Source organism: Lynx canadensis, chromosome B2 (assembly GCF_007474595.2).
Source record: "Lynx canadensis isolate LIC74 chromosome B2, mLynCan4.pri.v2, whole genome shotgun sequence".
Lineage (NCBI taxonomy): Eukaryota > Metazoa > Chordata > Mammalia > Carnivora > Felidae > Lynx > Lynx canadensis.
Window position 1 is genome coordinate 31,234,540 of NC_044307.1, and position 16,249 is coordinate 31,250,788.

The 16,249-nt window shown below is 48.5% G+C and overlaps 1 protein-coding gene across 1 annotated transcript; it reads right to left on the reverse strand.

Moving 5' to 3' along the window:
* Positions 1 to 11,781: 11,781 nt before the first annotated feature.
* Positions 11,782 to 15,370, reverse strand: PRRT1 (proline rich transmembrane protein 1). Its single transcript, XM_030315156.1, has 4 exons — positions 15,267 to 15,370; positions 13,830 to 14,368; positions 13,018 to 13,203; positions 11,782 to 12,875 (listed from the first exon to the last, which is right to left on the reverse strand). Exons 1-4 carry the CDS (start codon positions 15,283 to 15,285, stop codon positions 12,699 to 12,701), a joined length of 921 nt encoding a protein of 306 aa, XP_030171016.1. The 5' UTR covers positions 15,286 to 15,370; the 3' UTR covers positions 11,782 to 12,698.
* Between the last annotated feature and the right edge of the window lie 879 nt (positions 15,371 to 16,249).

A 16,249-nucleotide genomic window follows, 5' to 3' on the forward strand; every position in this document is an offset into this window, starting at 1 on the left:
ACCCACGACCTGAGCCGAAGTCGGTCACTTAACCAACTGAGCCACCCAGGCACCCCTACATTCTGCATTTCCAACAAGCTCTTGAATGGTGATGCTGCTGGTCCATGAACCACACTTTGAATGATATGATTCAAGAATAACCTCATCCCATTCTCCACCCTTGCTCTGTGCCCCTTCAGTTGGTCCTGTATTTTGTATATATAACTAGCATAACCTGTTCCATTGGGCATGTCACTGGATGGAAAACTGGTCCTCTTCCTCCTCCTAATAAAAGAAGTAGGTCCCACACAAAAGTGTGATTCAGCCTTGCTTGACCAGCTCCCAGCACTGGCTGGGCCACCACAGCTCTTCAGAGAAGGAGAATCCCATTCTCAGTACTTCACTTTGGCTCCTTCTTCACTTTACTCTCTAACAACCTACCATTGTGTCCCAGACTACAAAGACCATGCCAGGACAGCCAGGAGGGGAGGTAGTTTCCTCATTAGGCACAGAATTGTGTCAGAACAGTCCTCTCCATTTTGTGTTGAGACTCAGGTCATTAACCTAGACTTTTTCTCAAGTTTTACTTCTGGGTTCTGGGTCAGAATAACCTTAGTCCACTGCTATCTTTTCCCCTATGGCTAAATAGTCTGATTCTTGTAATCCCAGGCTCCCTTGTAAGCCCAGGCTCCTATTGAAAATTAATCCACATTTTCTCCCTCTCTCCTTCCCCCTTTCCATTTCTAGGGTTTTTTGAAAAGGCAGGAAGTCTAGAATGAGTCGCAAAAGTTTGATTACACCCTAATCCATGGACAAAGTTTGCTAATTTGTGTTGTATGCCTTAACTGAGAGGGCCACTCTGATGACCCTTCAAAGATCAGCTTCTCTCAGTGAAAAGAAACTGTATTCTGCTACAAATGTATTGCTTTGTAATGTTCTCTTATTGTTTTGTGTGTGTATGTTTCAGTTCCAACAGACTCGAGAGGGCAGAGGCCTTGTCTCTATATTTTTGTGTTTCTCCTTCCTTCCTTCCTTCCTTCCTTCCTTCCTTCCTTCCTTCCTTCCTTCCTTCCTTCCTTCCTTCCTTCCTTCCTTCCTCCTTCAACAAATGCTTATTGAGCACATGCTATGTTCCAGGCAGCATGCTAGGAATTGAGGGTACATAGATGAATGAGATAGACACAGTCTCTGCTCTCATGGAACTTCTAGTCCGTCAAGAAAATAGTAATTACAGGGGCGCCTGGGTGGCGCAGTCGGTTAAGCGTCCGACTTCAGCCAGGTCACGATCTCCCGGTTTTTGAGTTCGAGCCCCGCGTCGGGCTCTGGGCTGATGGCTCAGAGCCTGGAGCCTGTTTCCGATTCTGTGTCTCCCTCTCTCTCTGCCCCTCCCCCGTTCATGCTCTGTCTCTCTCTGTCCCAAAAATAAATAAACGTTGAAAAAAAAAATTAAAAAAAAAAAAAAAGAAAATAGTAATTACAGTAGCACGGAGAAGTGTGAGATGCTATGAGAGTGGATGAAGGATTAGGAGATATTCCTTAGGGATGAGACATTCTTACTGCCATTCAAAGAATGAGTTAGAACTACCTCTCAGTTCTATAGAACCCATATTGAAAACCACTGAATTAAGTGGTCGACTTTGTCTCTTCAGGTGATCCCCTGTCACCATTGTGACTATAAAAACAAATACAAGCATAGGCACATAAACTCCTAAAGAAAGTAATCCAAATCATCCAAAATGAAAATATTTTTGTATATTTTTAAATTTTTATTTATTTTTTATTAAAAAATTTTTAATGTTTATTTTTTGAGAGAGAGAGAGACAGAGGGTGAGCAGGGGAAGGGCAGAGAGAGAGGGAGACACAGAATCCAAAGCAGGAGCTGTCAGCACAGAGCCAGACATGGGGCTCAAACCTACAAACTGTGAGATCATGACCTGAGCCAAAGTGGGACACTTAACTGACTGAGCCACCCAGGTGTCCCGAAAATATTTTTTTAAATAAATAAAATTTGAATTTCATCAAAATGAAAACACATTTAAATTTTATGTAAGAAGACTCGGAATTCTCAGAGGAGGAATCCATGGATCTTTAGGTTTCCCCGGTCTCAGCTTGAGAAACAGAGGAGTAGGAAGGGACAAAGATGTGAAGACTCAGAAATGGGGAAAAGCATAGGTTCTTCCCCAAAGTGTTGCTGCATGAATGTTAACTGACTCACTGCTTGCTCTCTCCTGGTTCCCTGCCCCTTGAGCCTCATCATGCGGGGGCTCCGCTCTCCAGGGATAGTCACTAAGGAATGGGGAGGAAGTGGGGAAACACGCTAGGAGGATTATATCCCCAGGCCTGACTAGAGAACATGGAACATGGGATCTGAGTCTGAGGAGGACACAAAGAGGATGACAAGTGAAAATTTGCTTACCTGTTGGGGTAGAGGCTTGGACTGAAGAGTGAGGAAGGAACACTGTTTCTCATCTTTCTCTTTCCCCTAAAGATTTGAGAATGAACTGGAAGAAGAGCAGCCTTGAGGGAAAGAGATGAAAAGGAACTTTCTTCTCCAAGTGACTAGATTCAATCCCAACCTCCCACTACAAGTGTCTCCTGCTCTCCCTCTTCTTTTGGTGTTTCAGGGACTAACCTCACAGCACCAAATTGTATGGGTGCTTTGGAACATGACTTACCTTGTGTCTAAGACATTTCTCCTGTCTCAGGTGAAAGGGATGGGAGGGAGTAGCACACAGGAACCTCTGGAAAGGAAATGAGATCATAGGAGACTCTGTGTTAAGAAAGTCAGAGAGACATCTTGGGAGAATGGAAGGACTTGGGGTGGGGGTGGGGTCACTGCTTTTGCAATCTGTGATTATAGACAATAGACCCTATTCTGGAATAATTCTTCCTTCATCCAAGTCATTATAAAGGACATTTAATGCCTTGTTGAAGATCATTCTGAGGGAAATCTCCACATATGACAAGTTTGTGAGGATTTACCTGTAAATAATTGTTTTTAAACCCCACCTGGTGTCATTTCTGTCCTGTCTTTCTTCTTTCTTCTTTCTTTTTTCTGAGTCAACTCTTTTCAAGGTAACTCAGAGTATCTGGCCATATTCTGGTGCTCTCCTTGCCCTATCTTATAAGGGCATTTGTGTGTGTGTGTGTGTGTGTGTGTGTGTGTGTGTGTGTGTGTTTTAATTGAAGGATAGTTGACACACAATGTTACATTAGTTTCAGGTGTACAATGTAATGACTGGACAAGTCTATATGTTATGCCACGCTCAACCACAAGTGTAGAGCCCGTTTGTCACTATACAGTATTATCGTAATAGCATTGACCGTATTCCCTATGTTGAACTTTTAATCCCTGTGACTTATTCATTCCACAACTAGGAGCCTGTATTCCCTGTTCTTCATACACTTTGCCCATCTCCTTGCCTTCCTCCCCTCTGGCAGCCATCAGTTTGTCCTCTGTATTTATGGGTCTGTTTCTGCTCCACGGGGGCGTTGTTTTGCCGTCATCAAAGATCTAACCTGATGGCAGAAGCTGAGAGAAGAGGTTCAGGAACTGGTGCAAGATAATTTGTGAGCTGGTGGTTGTTCCTTGTTGTCTCCATACACACAAAGCATATGGCACCTGCCCTCTAAATGGGTGAAGTAAGATTCTTATTCATTCAATAATCTTTACTGAGTACTCAGAACTTGTCAATGGAACACAGAGAGAAATATAGAGAGATCTCCACCAGCAGTCTAATAGGGTAAGGTCATAGTTAACAAAAGCTCCAGAGGCAAGCATACAACTGATAAGTGGCAGGGAGGTTATTTCCAACTGGGGGGTGATCTGAAAAGGAGTCCAGAGGGTTGAGTCATGGAGGATGGACATGATTTTGACCTGCAGAGATTGCAGGAGTTTGTTTATTGCAGGTGAAGGAAGCAATACAAGTCAGGAGAGATAAGGAAATGAAAGCCACTTTACATCCAGTATTATTCATCTCTGGCTTGTCAATCTCAGCTTTCTCAGAGATCTCAATATCCCATGCGGGCTGCCCTGTCACCAGGCATCAAGCTGGTTGGAATTTTTTATACCCTCACATTCCCCTGCATTCCATGCTCACCACATGGCACCATATGCTGCAGTTACTCTCTGCGATTTATCATCAGCACGAAAGACAAAAATTCTAGCTTTCCAAAGGCTAAATAAATTTCCCCTTCTGTTTAGCTTTGGTGGTTTCTGTGGTTTTAGTTCTGCTGGGATTTATGTCAAAATTGTTCCTCCCTCCTCTGCTCCCAAAGCATTTTAGGGTTGTATTATAGGCAGGGTTTTCAGGCAGGATGAAGCAGTGAAAGGCAGACTTTTCCACAGTGAAATGTTTAATGATAAGAGCTGCTCTTTACCGAATCTTGGCCATGCATTATGACCACAATACCAGGCACAGGGCTGTTTTTTATTTATTTTTTAATGTTTATTTATTTTTGAGAGAGAGACAGCATGGGAGGGGCAGAGAGAGAGGGGGAGAGAAGGATCTGAAGCAGGCTCCTTGCTGACAACGGTGAGCCCATTATGGAGCTCGAACTTATAAACCATGAGATCATGACCTGAGCTGAAGTAGGACACTTAATCGACTGAGGCCCCTTGTGTTGTTTTTAATCATGATGAGGAGAAGCTTCCTTGTAGAGGTGATATTTGTGCAAAGACATGAATGAGCAAGGGAGCAGGCGTGCAGATAACTGGAGGAAGAGTGTCCAGGAAGACAAAAACAGGAGTGCAAAGGCCCTAGGCAGAAAGGAATTGGATTTTTATGTTAAATTCCTAGCGGCTCAGAGACAAGCAAGGAGGCCAGAGTGGGTGAAGCAGAGTAAACAAGGCAAAGGGTGGGAGGGGATGAAGTCAAGGAGGTGGGGAAGAAACAAGGTCTGGTAGGCTTCATAGGCCAACATATTTTGGATCTTATTCTAAGTGTATATATGGTAGCCACCAGAAGGTTTGAGCAAGGTGAGTGATAGCATCTGGTAAATTACAAGATCACTCTGGTGCTCGCTTGGGCAAGATGTATAATAAAAGATCACTTTGATTTCTTTTTTTTTTTAATTTTTTCTTTTTTAACGTTTATTTATTTTTGAGACAGAGAGAGGCAGAGCATGAACAGGGGATGGGCAGAGAGAGAGGGAGACACAGAATCTGAAACAGGCTCCAGGCTCCGAGCTGTCAGCACAGAGCCCGACGCGGAGCTTGAACTCACGGTCCGTGAGATCATGACCTGAGCCGAAGTCGAACCTTAACTGACCGAGCCACCCAGGTGCCCCAAGATCACTTTGATTTCTGCATGGAGAATGGACTGTATCAGTCAAAAATGGAAGCAGAAAATCCAGTTAAGGGGTTAGTCAAGGGACAATGGTAGCTGTGGGAGCTTGGATTAGGCAGAGGATCAAGGGAAAGGTCCTGAAGCCCTCTAATATGTAGGTGTCTGGAAGAGGAGTAGGAGCTGTCAATGAAGACAAAAGGAGCAGCAAATAAGGAATTAGGGAATACAATACTTTTTTTTGGTTGGATCCAGAAAGAGTATTAAAGTGAAGAAAGCATTTCAAAGAGGAAGAAGTGTTCGACTGTGTCACATATTGCTGATAGTCTAGTTCAGCATTTCTCAATCTTGACACAGGTATATTACAAAGTAATTTAATGAACATCATGCAGCTTAAGAAATAAAATCTCCCTGGGGCACCTGGGTGGCTCAGTTGGTTGAGAGTCCGACTTCGGCTCAGGTCATGATCTCATGGTCTGTGAGTTCGAGTGCCGCGTCGAGCCTCAGCAGGCCTGGAGCCTGCTTCAGATTCTGTGTCTCCCTCTCTCTCTGTCCCTCCCCTGCTCATGCTCTGTCTCTCTCTGTCTCAAAAATAAATAGGGGCGCCTGGGTGGCGCAGTCAGTTAAGCGTCCGACTTCAACCAGGTCACGATCTCACGGTCCGGGAGTTCGAGCCCCGTGTCAGGCTCTGGGCTGATGGCTCAGAGCCTGAAGCCTGTTTCCGATTCTGTGTCTCCCTCTCTCTCTGCCCCTCCCCCGTTCATGCTCTGTCTCTCTCTGTCCCAAAAATAAATAAACGTTGAAAAAAAAATTAAAAAAAAAATAAATAAAAACATTAAAAAAGATTTTGAGAAATAAAATCTCCCTGCCATTGTTAAAGTTCCCTGTGTGTCCCTCTCCAATTGGATTTCCTCTCCTGCCAAGGGATATCTACTATTCTGAATGTTGTGCTTTCACTGCATAGGTAAATAGAAAATGAGAGGTTTTTTTTTTTCCTTCTCAAACGTGAGCTGTATTATTACAGCATCTTTGTATGATGATGGGAATGTTTCAGTAAAGAGGGGGAAACTGATTATGTAGGAGAGGTAGGAGATAATTTTAAGAGTCTCATTTCTGAAAGGTGGGAAGGGACAGGACCCCAATGTACAGATGGGGTGGCGACTGGGAGCAGGTCAGCTTCTCGAAGTAACAAGAAGGCAATAAATACAGCTGAAAACCAAATGAACTAGTAGATTTGAGGGTGGAACCAGGGGGAAGTTGTCTTCTGAAATTTTCTGTTTTCTCACTGAATAGGAAGGAAGGTTGCCATCTTGTGAAATTGCAGTCTCAGACTTGGGGGATGTGAACAGCTTGGGGCAATGTGAGCTTGCAGGCCATACTGAGGGCTGATAGGAAGTGAGACCAGTCAATATGACTGTGTATTTTCCCCCAGACATATTCAGCTGTTGGTGGCAGGTGCGGAGCAGGCAGAATTGGATTTAACCAGGACTAAAATGTGTCTGAATGAGAGGGGCCAGGAATAAAAGGGCAAGGGCTGAGAGGTGATGACAGTATTGAACCGTGAGATCTATACTGGGTAATGAGGGAAGCGAAAAATTGAGGGGAACAAATATGAAAGAAGAGTGAGAGAGTCGATGGATGGAAGGTCTGGGTGGGATTGAAGAACTTTTGGAATGAGGTACTGAATGGAAGAAGGGGTGACATGCAAAGACTGAACAGATTTGGAAGGGGTGGCAGTTATTGATGGTAACCCAGCTGGAGGTAGGACACAGAGAGAAGAGTGGCTAAGGAGTGGGGGAAAACCTTGGTGGAAGTGATGAAGCCCAGGAATTGATCAGGGTGCTGAATGGTTATTTACAGGGCTATTCAAGCCACCCCCCCCCCCCAAAGTAATGAAATGACAGACGTGGTGGTAAAGAGGAAGGAAGGCAGTAACCTATGTACTGAATCTTCAATGAACGAGGGGGAATGATGACCCAGAATCAAATGATTGGGGGAATCAGACCTCCCAAGTAGATGTTAGAAGGGTCCAGAGCCTCTCCTAGAGGATGGGATCTCTGTCTGTAGTGGTGCAAGAATCAAGAGCACCACACAGGGAAGGAATTCAGGTAAACTGGGAGGGAAATCAAATTGGAATACACTTCAGGGAGGAATCTGGGTGAAGAGATCTGGAGGAAGCCATTGTCATTCATTTCTTCCTCTGCCTAATTCTTTTTCATTCAATTGAGTTCAAAGAGTGGTACAAGAGGTTTTATCTGACGAGGATCTGAAAACCAGAGCTAAATGAAATTTGGCTCCTGCCTTCTAGTAGCTCACAAAGTGAGATGTTTACATCAAGACCTCAGGTGGGGGGTGCCTGGGTGGCTCAGTGGGTTAAGCCTCTGGCTCTTGGGTTTGGCTCAGGTCATGATCTCACAGTTCTGGGGTTCGAGCCCCGTGTTGGACTAGCATCTGCACAGCCTGCTTGGAATTCTCTCTTCCTGCCCCCACCCCCAATAAGTAAATAAACTTTCATTTATTTTTGTAAGGATTTTTAAAAGGTTTATTTATTTATTTTGAGAGAGAGCGCGCGCGCATGAGCAGGGGAGGAGCAGAGAGAGAGCAGGACAGAGGATCTGAAATGGGCTCTGCACTGACAGCAGTGAGCCTGATGTGGGGCTCCAACTCACAAACCATGAGATCATGACCTGAGTCGAAGTCAGATGCTTAACTGACTGAACCACCCAGGTGCCCCTAAGTAAATAAACGTTAAAAAAAAAAAACACTCAAAACAGAAACAAACAAAAACAACAACATCTCAGGTGGGAAGACATGGGAAAATGCAGATAAAGTGAACAATGTGTAGGTTTTAGATCTGCATACCTTTCTCTTAAAGAAAGTTGCTCTAGGGGCGCCTGGGTGGCTCAGTCAGTTAAGCATCCGACTTCGGCTCAGGTCATGATCTCGCGGTTCCTGAGTTCAAGCCCCGCGTCAGGCTCTGTGCTGACAGCTCAGAGCCTGGAGCCTGTTTCAGATTCTGTGTCTCCCTCTCTCTCTGACCCTCCCCCATTCATGCTCTGTCTCTCTCCGTCTCAAAAATAAATAAACGTTAAAAAAAAAAAATTAAAAAAAAAAAAAAAAGAAAGTTGCTCTAGTTGAAGCCATAGGCTCCCCCTCCTCCTCTCTTTGTGGTCCCTAAACTTCCTCTAAGCCTATGGTTTGCAATCTTGGCTGCCCTTTGGAATTACCTGGGGATGTCTAAAAAAATATTGATGCCTGAGTCTCACCCTTAGAGACTGTGATTTAATTGGTTCAGGATGTGACCTGGGCTTTGGGATTTTTAAAAGCTCCCAGATGACTCTAATGTATAGCCAGGGGTGAGAATCATTGCTCCAAGGAATGCCTGGAGCTCTGTTTAGAAGTGATTGCTTTAGTCAAATCCATAGGAGAGAAATTCCTTCCTGCTTGAGTTGGGGTGAATTGATCTGAGCCATAAAGGATAGGTAAATTTTGGCCAAGTGGAGACGCAAATGTGAAGGGAGAACATCGTGAGCTCAAGCTTAGATGTGGTCTGAAACACATGACAAGCAGCAAACAATTTGGTTTGTAAGAGACAGAGTTTAGAGAAAGAGGTCTGAGATTTGAGAACAGCTGGGCAAAAACCTGGGGGTGGAATGATGAGTAATGCAGTTTGGTCGGAGATTAGGATGAAGAGAGAAAGCTGGATGGTTTTAAATTATGGAAGGGAGTGAAGGCCAGATTACAATTTTATAAATAATTGAGTAAGCAATAGGGAATCTTGAAGGGGTTTTGAGAAGTGGAGTTATAAAAAAAAAGCATGTTTAGAGAGGGTAACCTGACAGCAGTGTTGAGGGAGACTTGGAGCTGCGAGAGGTAGGAGAAGTAGGAAGTAGGGAGATCATGTAGAGGAGCTGTTGCAGCAATCCCAGATGAGGTCATTATTCAGACAAGTGCTGGGGAAAAGTTACAGATTCAAAAGATATTGTGATGATAAAATTGATTTAGCTTGACAGCACACCAAAAAGTAAAGGCAGGAGAAAGATGGAGGGAACATTAAGTTTTCAGATAAGAGTGATGGGGAAAATGGTGCCATTAAGAGAGACAGGGAAGCAGGTTTTCAGTAGCATCTCATCATTTTGGTTTGGAACATGCTGAGTTTAGAGGACAAGCAGTATGGTCCATGTGGCCGTATTCCACAGGCACTGGAAGAATGCCTGCATATACATATATAGGTTGGAGAATGTCTCTGACAACTCAGACTGCTGTAACAAAATACCACAAACTGTGAATGGCTTATAAACAACAGGAGTTATTTCTCACAGTTCTGGAGGCCGGGAAGTTTAAGATCCAGGTGGTGGCAGATTTGGTGTAAGGTGAGAGCCCCCTCTGGTACATGGAATGCTGTCTTCTCACTGTGTCCTCATGTGGTGGAGCTCTCTGGGGTCTCTTTTTATAAGGGCACTAATCTTTTTTTTTTAACATTTATTTTTGAGAGAGAGAGACAGAGTGTGAGTGGGGGAGGGGCAGAGAGAGAGGGAGACACAGAATCTGAAGCAGGCTCCAGGCTCCAAGCTGTCAGCACAGAGCCTGATGTGGGGCTCAAACTCATGAACCATGAAATCATGACCTGAGCTGAAGTCGGATGCTCAACCAACTGAGCCACCCAGGCATCCCAAGGGCATTAATCTTATTCATGAGGGTCTGTCCTCATGACTAATCACTTCCCAAAGGCCCCACCATCACGCTGAGGATTAAATTTCAACTGATCTAATTAATTTGAGGAGAACACGAACATTTGGTCCATGGCAGAAAAACATTTAGTTAGAAATTATCTCTGAATTTGGAGTGGATGGGAAAGTCTCAGAAAAGGGTAAAATCTAGAGATAGACACTTAGGGGAAGGGAGGGAAAAAAAAGAGGGGGGGCATGATTTGAAGTATGTACAGAGGTGGGGAGGGGGGAGATAACATGTCCGTGAACTAGGTGAGTGGAGAATCTAGGGACAAGGGACAAACATGGGAGGGTTCAGAAAGGCACTGCATATATACTGTGCAAATGCCATTGATTTTGGTTCCTAGTAATTTCTGGTAACTTTGGTTCTTGGTAACTTCTGGTATTTGAGAGAGCAGTTTCAGTAGAGGAGGGAGTGGAAATATGTTTTAAAGGGTTAAGAAATAGTGGGTATGAAAAAAAGAGAGACACAGACACATCTCTGACAATACTTATATAAGGGAGGGGGGAATGAGTAGGTGGTGAGGAAGTGGAAGCTGCAAATGTGAATTCTTTTTTCAAGATCTTTGGTGAACAAAACACATTAAATCTGAAACGTCCAAAGGGGAACCCATGATTTCCATAGTCCATCTCATCCTTCTCCCATGTCTCCTATCTCGGTGCATGGTTTTCCTTCAGATTCTCAACTCCATGAGGTCGGTGTTCGCATCTATTGTCTGGGTAGATGTCTTGCCAGCATCCTGCATGGCGTCTGCATGTTGTATGAATGCACAAATTCAGCATAGAACCCTATCCTGCAGGTGTACAGATGGATATCAAGTCCACTGCTTATGCACCCCTATATCAGAGGCCTCCTGGTTGACCTCAGGGTACCAGTGGGCAACTAGCCCTAGCTGGACTTGAGAGCCTAGTGACCTCTTCTCTGGGGCTCTGCTGTGGTCTGAATATTTGTGCTCCCCACCAAATTCATACGTTGAAATCCTAATGCACAATTTGATGGTATTGGGAGGTGGGGGTCTTTGGGAGGTGCTTAAGGACATGAAGGTGGAACTCTCATGAATGGGATGCTTTTGTAAAAAAGACCCTGTAGGGCTCCCTTGCCCCTGCCACCATGTAAGGATACAATGAGAGGTCTGTAACTCAGAAGAGGGCCCTCACCCAACTATACTGGCAGCCTGCTGTCAGACTTCCAGCCTTCAGAACTGTGAAAAATAAATTTCTGTTACTTATAAGTCACCGAGTCAATAGCATTTTTGTTCTAGCAGCCTGTGTGGACTGCGATGGCCTCCCATAGCACTCTGCTCCCTTTGCCTTCCCCATGCAGGTACAACATACCATGCAGGGCTCTAATCCAAGTTGTTTACCACCCTCCAGCCTGAAGGCAGGAACAGCTGTAAGCAGTTGGCATCTTTTCCCTGTCACCCTATTAGAATAGTCTGTCCTTTTCTCCCGATTTCCTGGAGTTCTGGGATAGATACTTGGGTCTACTTGTAAATTCCCTCTCTTCAAAGCCCTAAGCCCAGTCTAATAGAAAGTGAAAAATGTGTGCTGGGGGAAAGAAATCCCCACCAAGAATGGACCCCATACCAGATTTCCCTGGTAGGATTCCTAAGGAGCCTCCCCTCCCCCCTCCCATGGTTGTGTCTGTCTCTGTGGTGTCTTGGGAATCTGTCTCCTCCCATATTTGTCTCTGTCAGTTTTCTTTTATCTTTCTTTCCCTCGGAAGGGAAGCTAAGAGGAGGTAAAAGAGGGAACCAAAGGAGGAGGGTCTTTGTAAGGCGGCAGTCTTCGGAATTGCGGGTGATAAATCCACTTAGTCTCTTTAATATTCTTTCAGAAATTCACACACACACTCACGCACAAATCAGAACAAGGTAGGGACTGCCGAGGGGAGCGGGGAACGGGGCTGGCTCCTCCTGACGTTGGGAGGTCCTACCCTGGGTTACCTTCTGCCCGGCCGCCCACTGATTGGAATAGGTGGAAGGGAATATTTACAGAGAACGGGGACGTTCGTCATCCCGGGGTGAAAGGTCCTAAACTGGGAACCTCCGAAATCTCATTCCAAAATTACCAAAAGTAGAGGTTCTGGGATTAGCAAGAAAATAGTAAGAGACCTGGGTGGAGAAGACAAAACTGTACCACCAAAAATGAGAGAGCGTGGGGGCGTGACTACCTCGGGGCTAGGTCCCCGCGCCAGGAGAAGGGGAGGAGTGTGTCAGTCCGGGGGCGAGGCCTAGCGCCACAACCCAATCACCGGACGCAATCACCTCGCGGGGAAGGAAAAGAAGGCGGAGCCTGCCGCCCTGGAGGCGGGGTTTTGACAGAGCCAGGGCGGAGCCTATAGAGGAGGCGGGGCTTTGGGGACCGGTCTCCCAGCTGCGAGCCGGGAGACCCAAGGAGCTCCGCTGGGGTCGCTGCATTTAGAGGCGGCGGGGTACTGGAGTGACTGAGGGCCCGGCATTTGGCGGGGATCCCGGAAAGTGGCATCCCTGGGGGGGGGTGTGGGTTTTTTCGGGGTTCCTGAGGAACTGGATTCGGAGCGTGCCCGCAAGGCGAGAGGTTCCGTGGAGGCAGAGTTTAGGATGTATCGAAATTCGGTGGCCCCAGAGGCAGGTGTGCGGGGCACCCACTGGATCCGCTGCGTGGCTGCAGAACGCGCTTGGGAGGTTGAGGGGCGCGGGGCGGGGCCAGGCCGGGTGCGTCCTTACGGATCCCAGTAGTTCTCATGGTGCTGAGCGGCAATGATGATGACTACGGTGAGGATGGTACAGAGCACCATGGCTGCGATGCCCACCGCTAGGGAGATGAAGGAGAAGTTCCGGGCCTCGCGGGAAGCGATCTCGGCAGACACCATGTCTCCGCGGGCCAAGGCCGTGCGCACCTGCGGGAGACGGGCGGAAGAAAGCTGATCAGAGCTGCTGCTCCCTCTGAGATGCTTCCCAGAACATTCGGCACTCCCTTGGAATAAGAAAAACCGGGTGAGGGCTCCCTTCCCAGATGCCCGCCCTCTCCCCCACTTCCACCTGCACTGCCTTGAAGATGGCGATGATGCCCGTAGGCCAGAAGCAACAGATGGTGGTCAGCACCGCGATGGGCATGTAGTCGTGCGGCGGGCGCCTCGGCTCTAGCAGGGCCAGCCCTGGGGCCTGGGGCGGCGGGGGGAGCGTGGAGGTTACTCCCGTCCCCCCCGGGGTCCCGCCTGTATAGGGCTGTGTAGAGAAGGTTGGGGGGAGAGAATGTCATTCCCATCGTCTCTGAGCCCACCAACATTCTGTGTCTGGCACGATGGTTTTTAAAGCACAATTCTTGCACGTTGCTTCTCAGAGAAACTTATCATCCACGACCCTTCCAGGACACCCATAAATTCCACTAGGTTCTTCTCTCTTCACTGCTGTCATTAACCCTATATTCTTGGTGATCTCCACACTCCCTCTCCCAAGGTATGGCCGCACCAGGGGTGCCCTGGCCTCACTTCAGACCTCGTTTCTTCTCTCCAAATATCTGCCTGGCCTTCCCTATTCAGTCAGTTCCAGGTTTACTCTCCCTCATCCTCCTCCATGGTTCCCAGGTTTCGTTTCTTCTCCCCCCTCTCTCCAGGCTGTTTCCTTCTTTCAAACCTCCTCTGGACTTCTAGGCTCCCTTCCCCTTCTCTGACCCCAAATGACAACCAGACCCTTCAACCCCCCGACCCCCATTCCCAAGCATTTCCTAGTCCCTCCTGTCTCTAGGCCTTGTCCTAGGAACGCCACCTGGTCCCAGGCCCTGTTTCTCTATCTCACTAGCCCCCTGTGTGTCCCCACCCCTTCCTCCCAGGCCCCATCCGCCCTGTACTCACCGTGCCCACTGGGTAGACCGGCACGTAGGCAGTGCAAGGCTGCAGCTGTAAGGGGTAGCCGGGGGCTACATAGCCCCCCAGTGGCAGCGTGCCTACCGCCCCCGTGTGCGTGGGCACTACGAAGCCCGGAGCCTGGGCCGTATGGGAGGGCGCCGGCGGGGGTGGGGCGGCGGCGGCCGGCGGCGGCGGGGGCAGTGGGCCCTCGAAGCGAGTCTCCTGCAGGTAAGGGTCGGGTGGCATGCGGGGCAAGGTAGCGCAGCCGGGTGGGGGCGCCCCGGCGGCCGGGCCAGGTGGAGCGTGGTGTGGCGGTCGCGGCAGGGTGGCGGAGGATGAGGGACCGCGCTGACCAGTGGCCACGGAAGAAGCCAGGCCGCCTGCCCCCAAGCGCGGGAGGGTGGCGGTCCCGGACTGGTGGTAGTGGTGGTGGTGGTGATGGTGAGAGGAAGGGGCTGCCTGTGGGGGTGGGGCAGGGGGCTCGGCCGGGGGTTGGGGGGCATTATAGGGTGGTGGAGAGGTGTGAGGGACTGAGTCTGAGAGGCCTGGGGGCAGTGAGCGCAGGAGAGGGTATGGGGAGAGAGGCAAGACAGGCAGAGAAGAGATAAGGGGGTAGGGGGAGACACAGGGCCAGGGATGGAGAAAGATAATGGGAGAGACAGAGGAGATGGGTGAGAAGCCATCTCTTGGTCTTAGGGGCAGGAAAGGGGTTATATCTAAGCCATCTGCCCACCCCCCTTGTTTCTTTCAATCTAGTTTTGAAGTGGAAACCCTCCTCTGCTCATCTCCCCCTTCAGCAACGGTGCCCACAGCTTTCGCCTGCACACCCAAGCTATGGCTGCCTTGGGCTTGCCCATCTGAGCTAGTCCTGTGTGTGCACGTGTGTAGACATGCAACACTGTGTTAACATGTGCTCAATTCAACAGTTGTATAAACACATGAAGGATGACATATTCCACTCTGTCTTCTTGCACTGGGGATGGGTGCCCTAGCCTCTCTGGGAATCTCAGCACCTCATTTAGGGCAGATGAACAAGGGTCTTCTGGATTCTACTCCCCTGACAACCTCTATCTCATCATGTTTTTATTATTTCCCCACTGAATGTCTCCATGTGAGCCAGTGTCATCTGTCCATCTGTCACTCCCAATGATGCTATCCCTGCAGTACCTGGCTGATGCTAAGCCACTCTTGTACTTCCTTCACCCTTTCAACCTGTCCCCTTTCCATGTTGTTGGCAAGGGGACAAGGCTGAGATTGGAAGGAGAGGAAGGAGGGGAATACAGAAAGAGAAAGGGATGGGGGGGTTGAGAGCTGGACCGAAATGAAATGAAATAGAATCGCCCCCCCCCCAACGGAGGGGTGAGGGAGGGGGTTGGGGCCAAGGATGGGGGGAGAGTCTGGAGATGGTGGAAAGGGCAGGAGGTTTTGTTGTTGTTTTTTTACCTGACTTTTCCGATGACATGCCTGTGGTGTCGCTGGGACAGGGTGTCTGCAGCGGGAGTCGGGGTCCCTGGCTGGCGTCGGAGTCTTGGTGTGCGGATTGCGCAGCCGGTGGCGGCAGCACAGAGATGGAGAGATGAAGACAGCGGCGGGGGGCGGAGGGAGAGCCGGGAAGGGGGGGGAGCTTAAAGGGGCCGAGGAGAGGGAGGGGGAGAGTTTCCGAGGTACCCTCACTAGGTCTCTCCTCCTCTCACCCCGGCATTCAGGCCCCCAGTTTGGGCTCCCTTGGAGTTGTCATGGAAACAGGGAGGCGAGCAAGACCAGGCAAGGCGGGTGGGACTAAGGGAAGGAGGGAGTGGGGGGGGGGAGGGGGGAGAACTCTCTAGAGTCTTCCCCTCCAAGACTGGCTACAGTGATTATACTGTGGGAGGAAGTGAGCAGGTGCTCGGTGGATTCAATACCCCAGTCCCCACCGGATCTGGTTCACCCTAGTCAGATGTTCCCCTCCTCAGCTTCCCTCAGAGTCCCTGCAAGTTCTCAGGACCTTCTCCCCAATGCTTGGCCTTAGCTGCCCCCACTTTAAGAAAGATAACTGCGTGAGAGAGAACTGCAGAGTTGAGACCCGCGATGACCTGAAAGAGTTCCCAGGGTTATGGTCTGGGTGAATTGCAGGTAAAATGGGGGGCTTGGGTCTAGAGTATTTCCAGGGGAGTTGGACCTACGGTTAGGGGGGGTGGGGGTGGGAGAAGGACAGAGAGTAAGTTTGGGGGATAATATATGCTCTTTCCCCACTTGATTATCGGGCTTCTTAGAGTTCCTGGGCCCCTCAGTGTTCAGATCCATTTTTTAAAATCCCACCCATCCACCCACCACCTCTGCCAAGACGCAACGCCACCTCCTGAGTCGACGGGAGTGCGAGGTTCAGGGCACAGCAGTAATTGCAGTCTTTTATTTGTTCATTGTATCTTGGGGGCACGTATATGGGG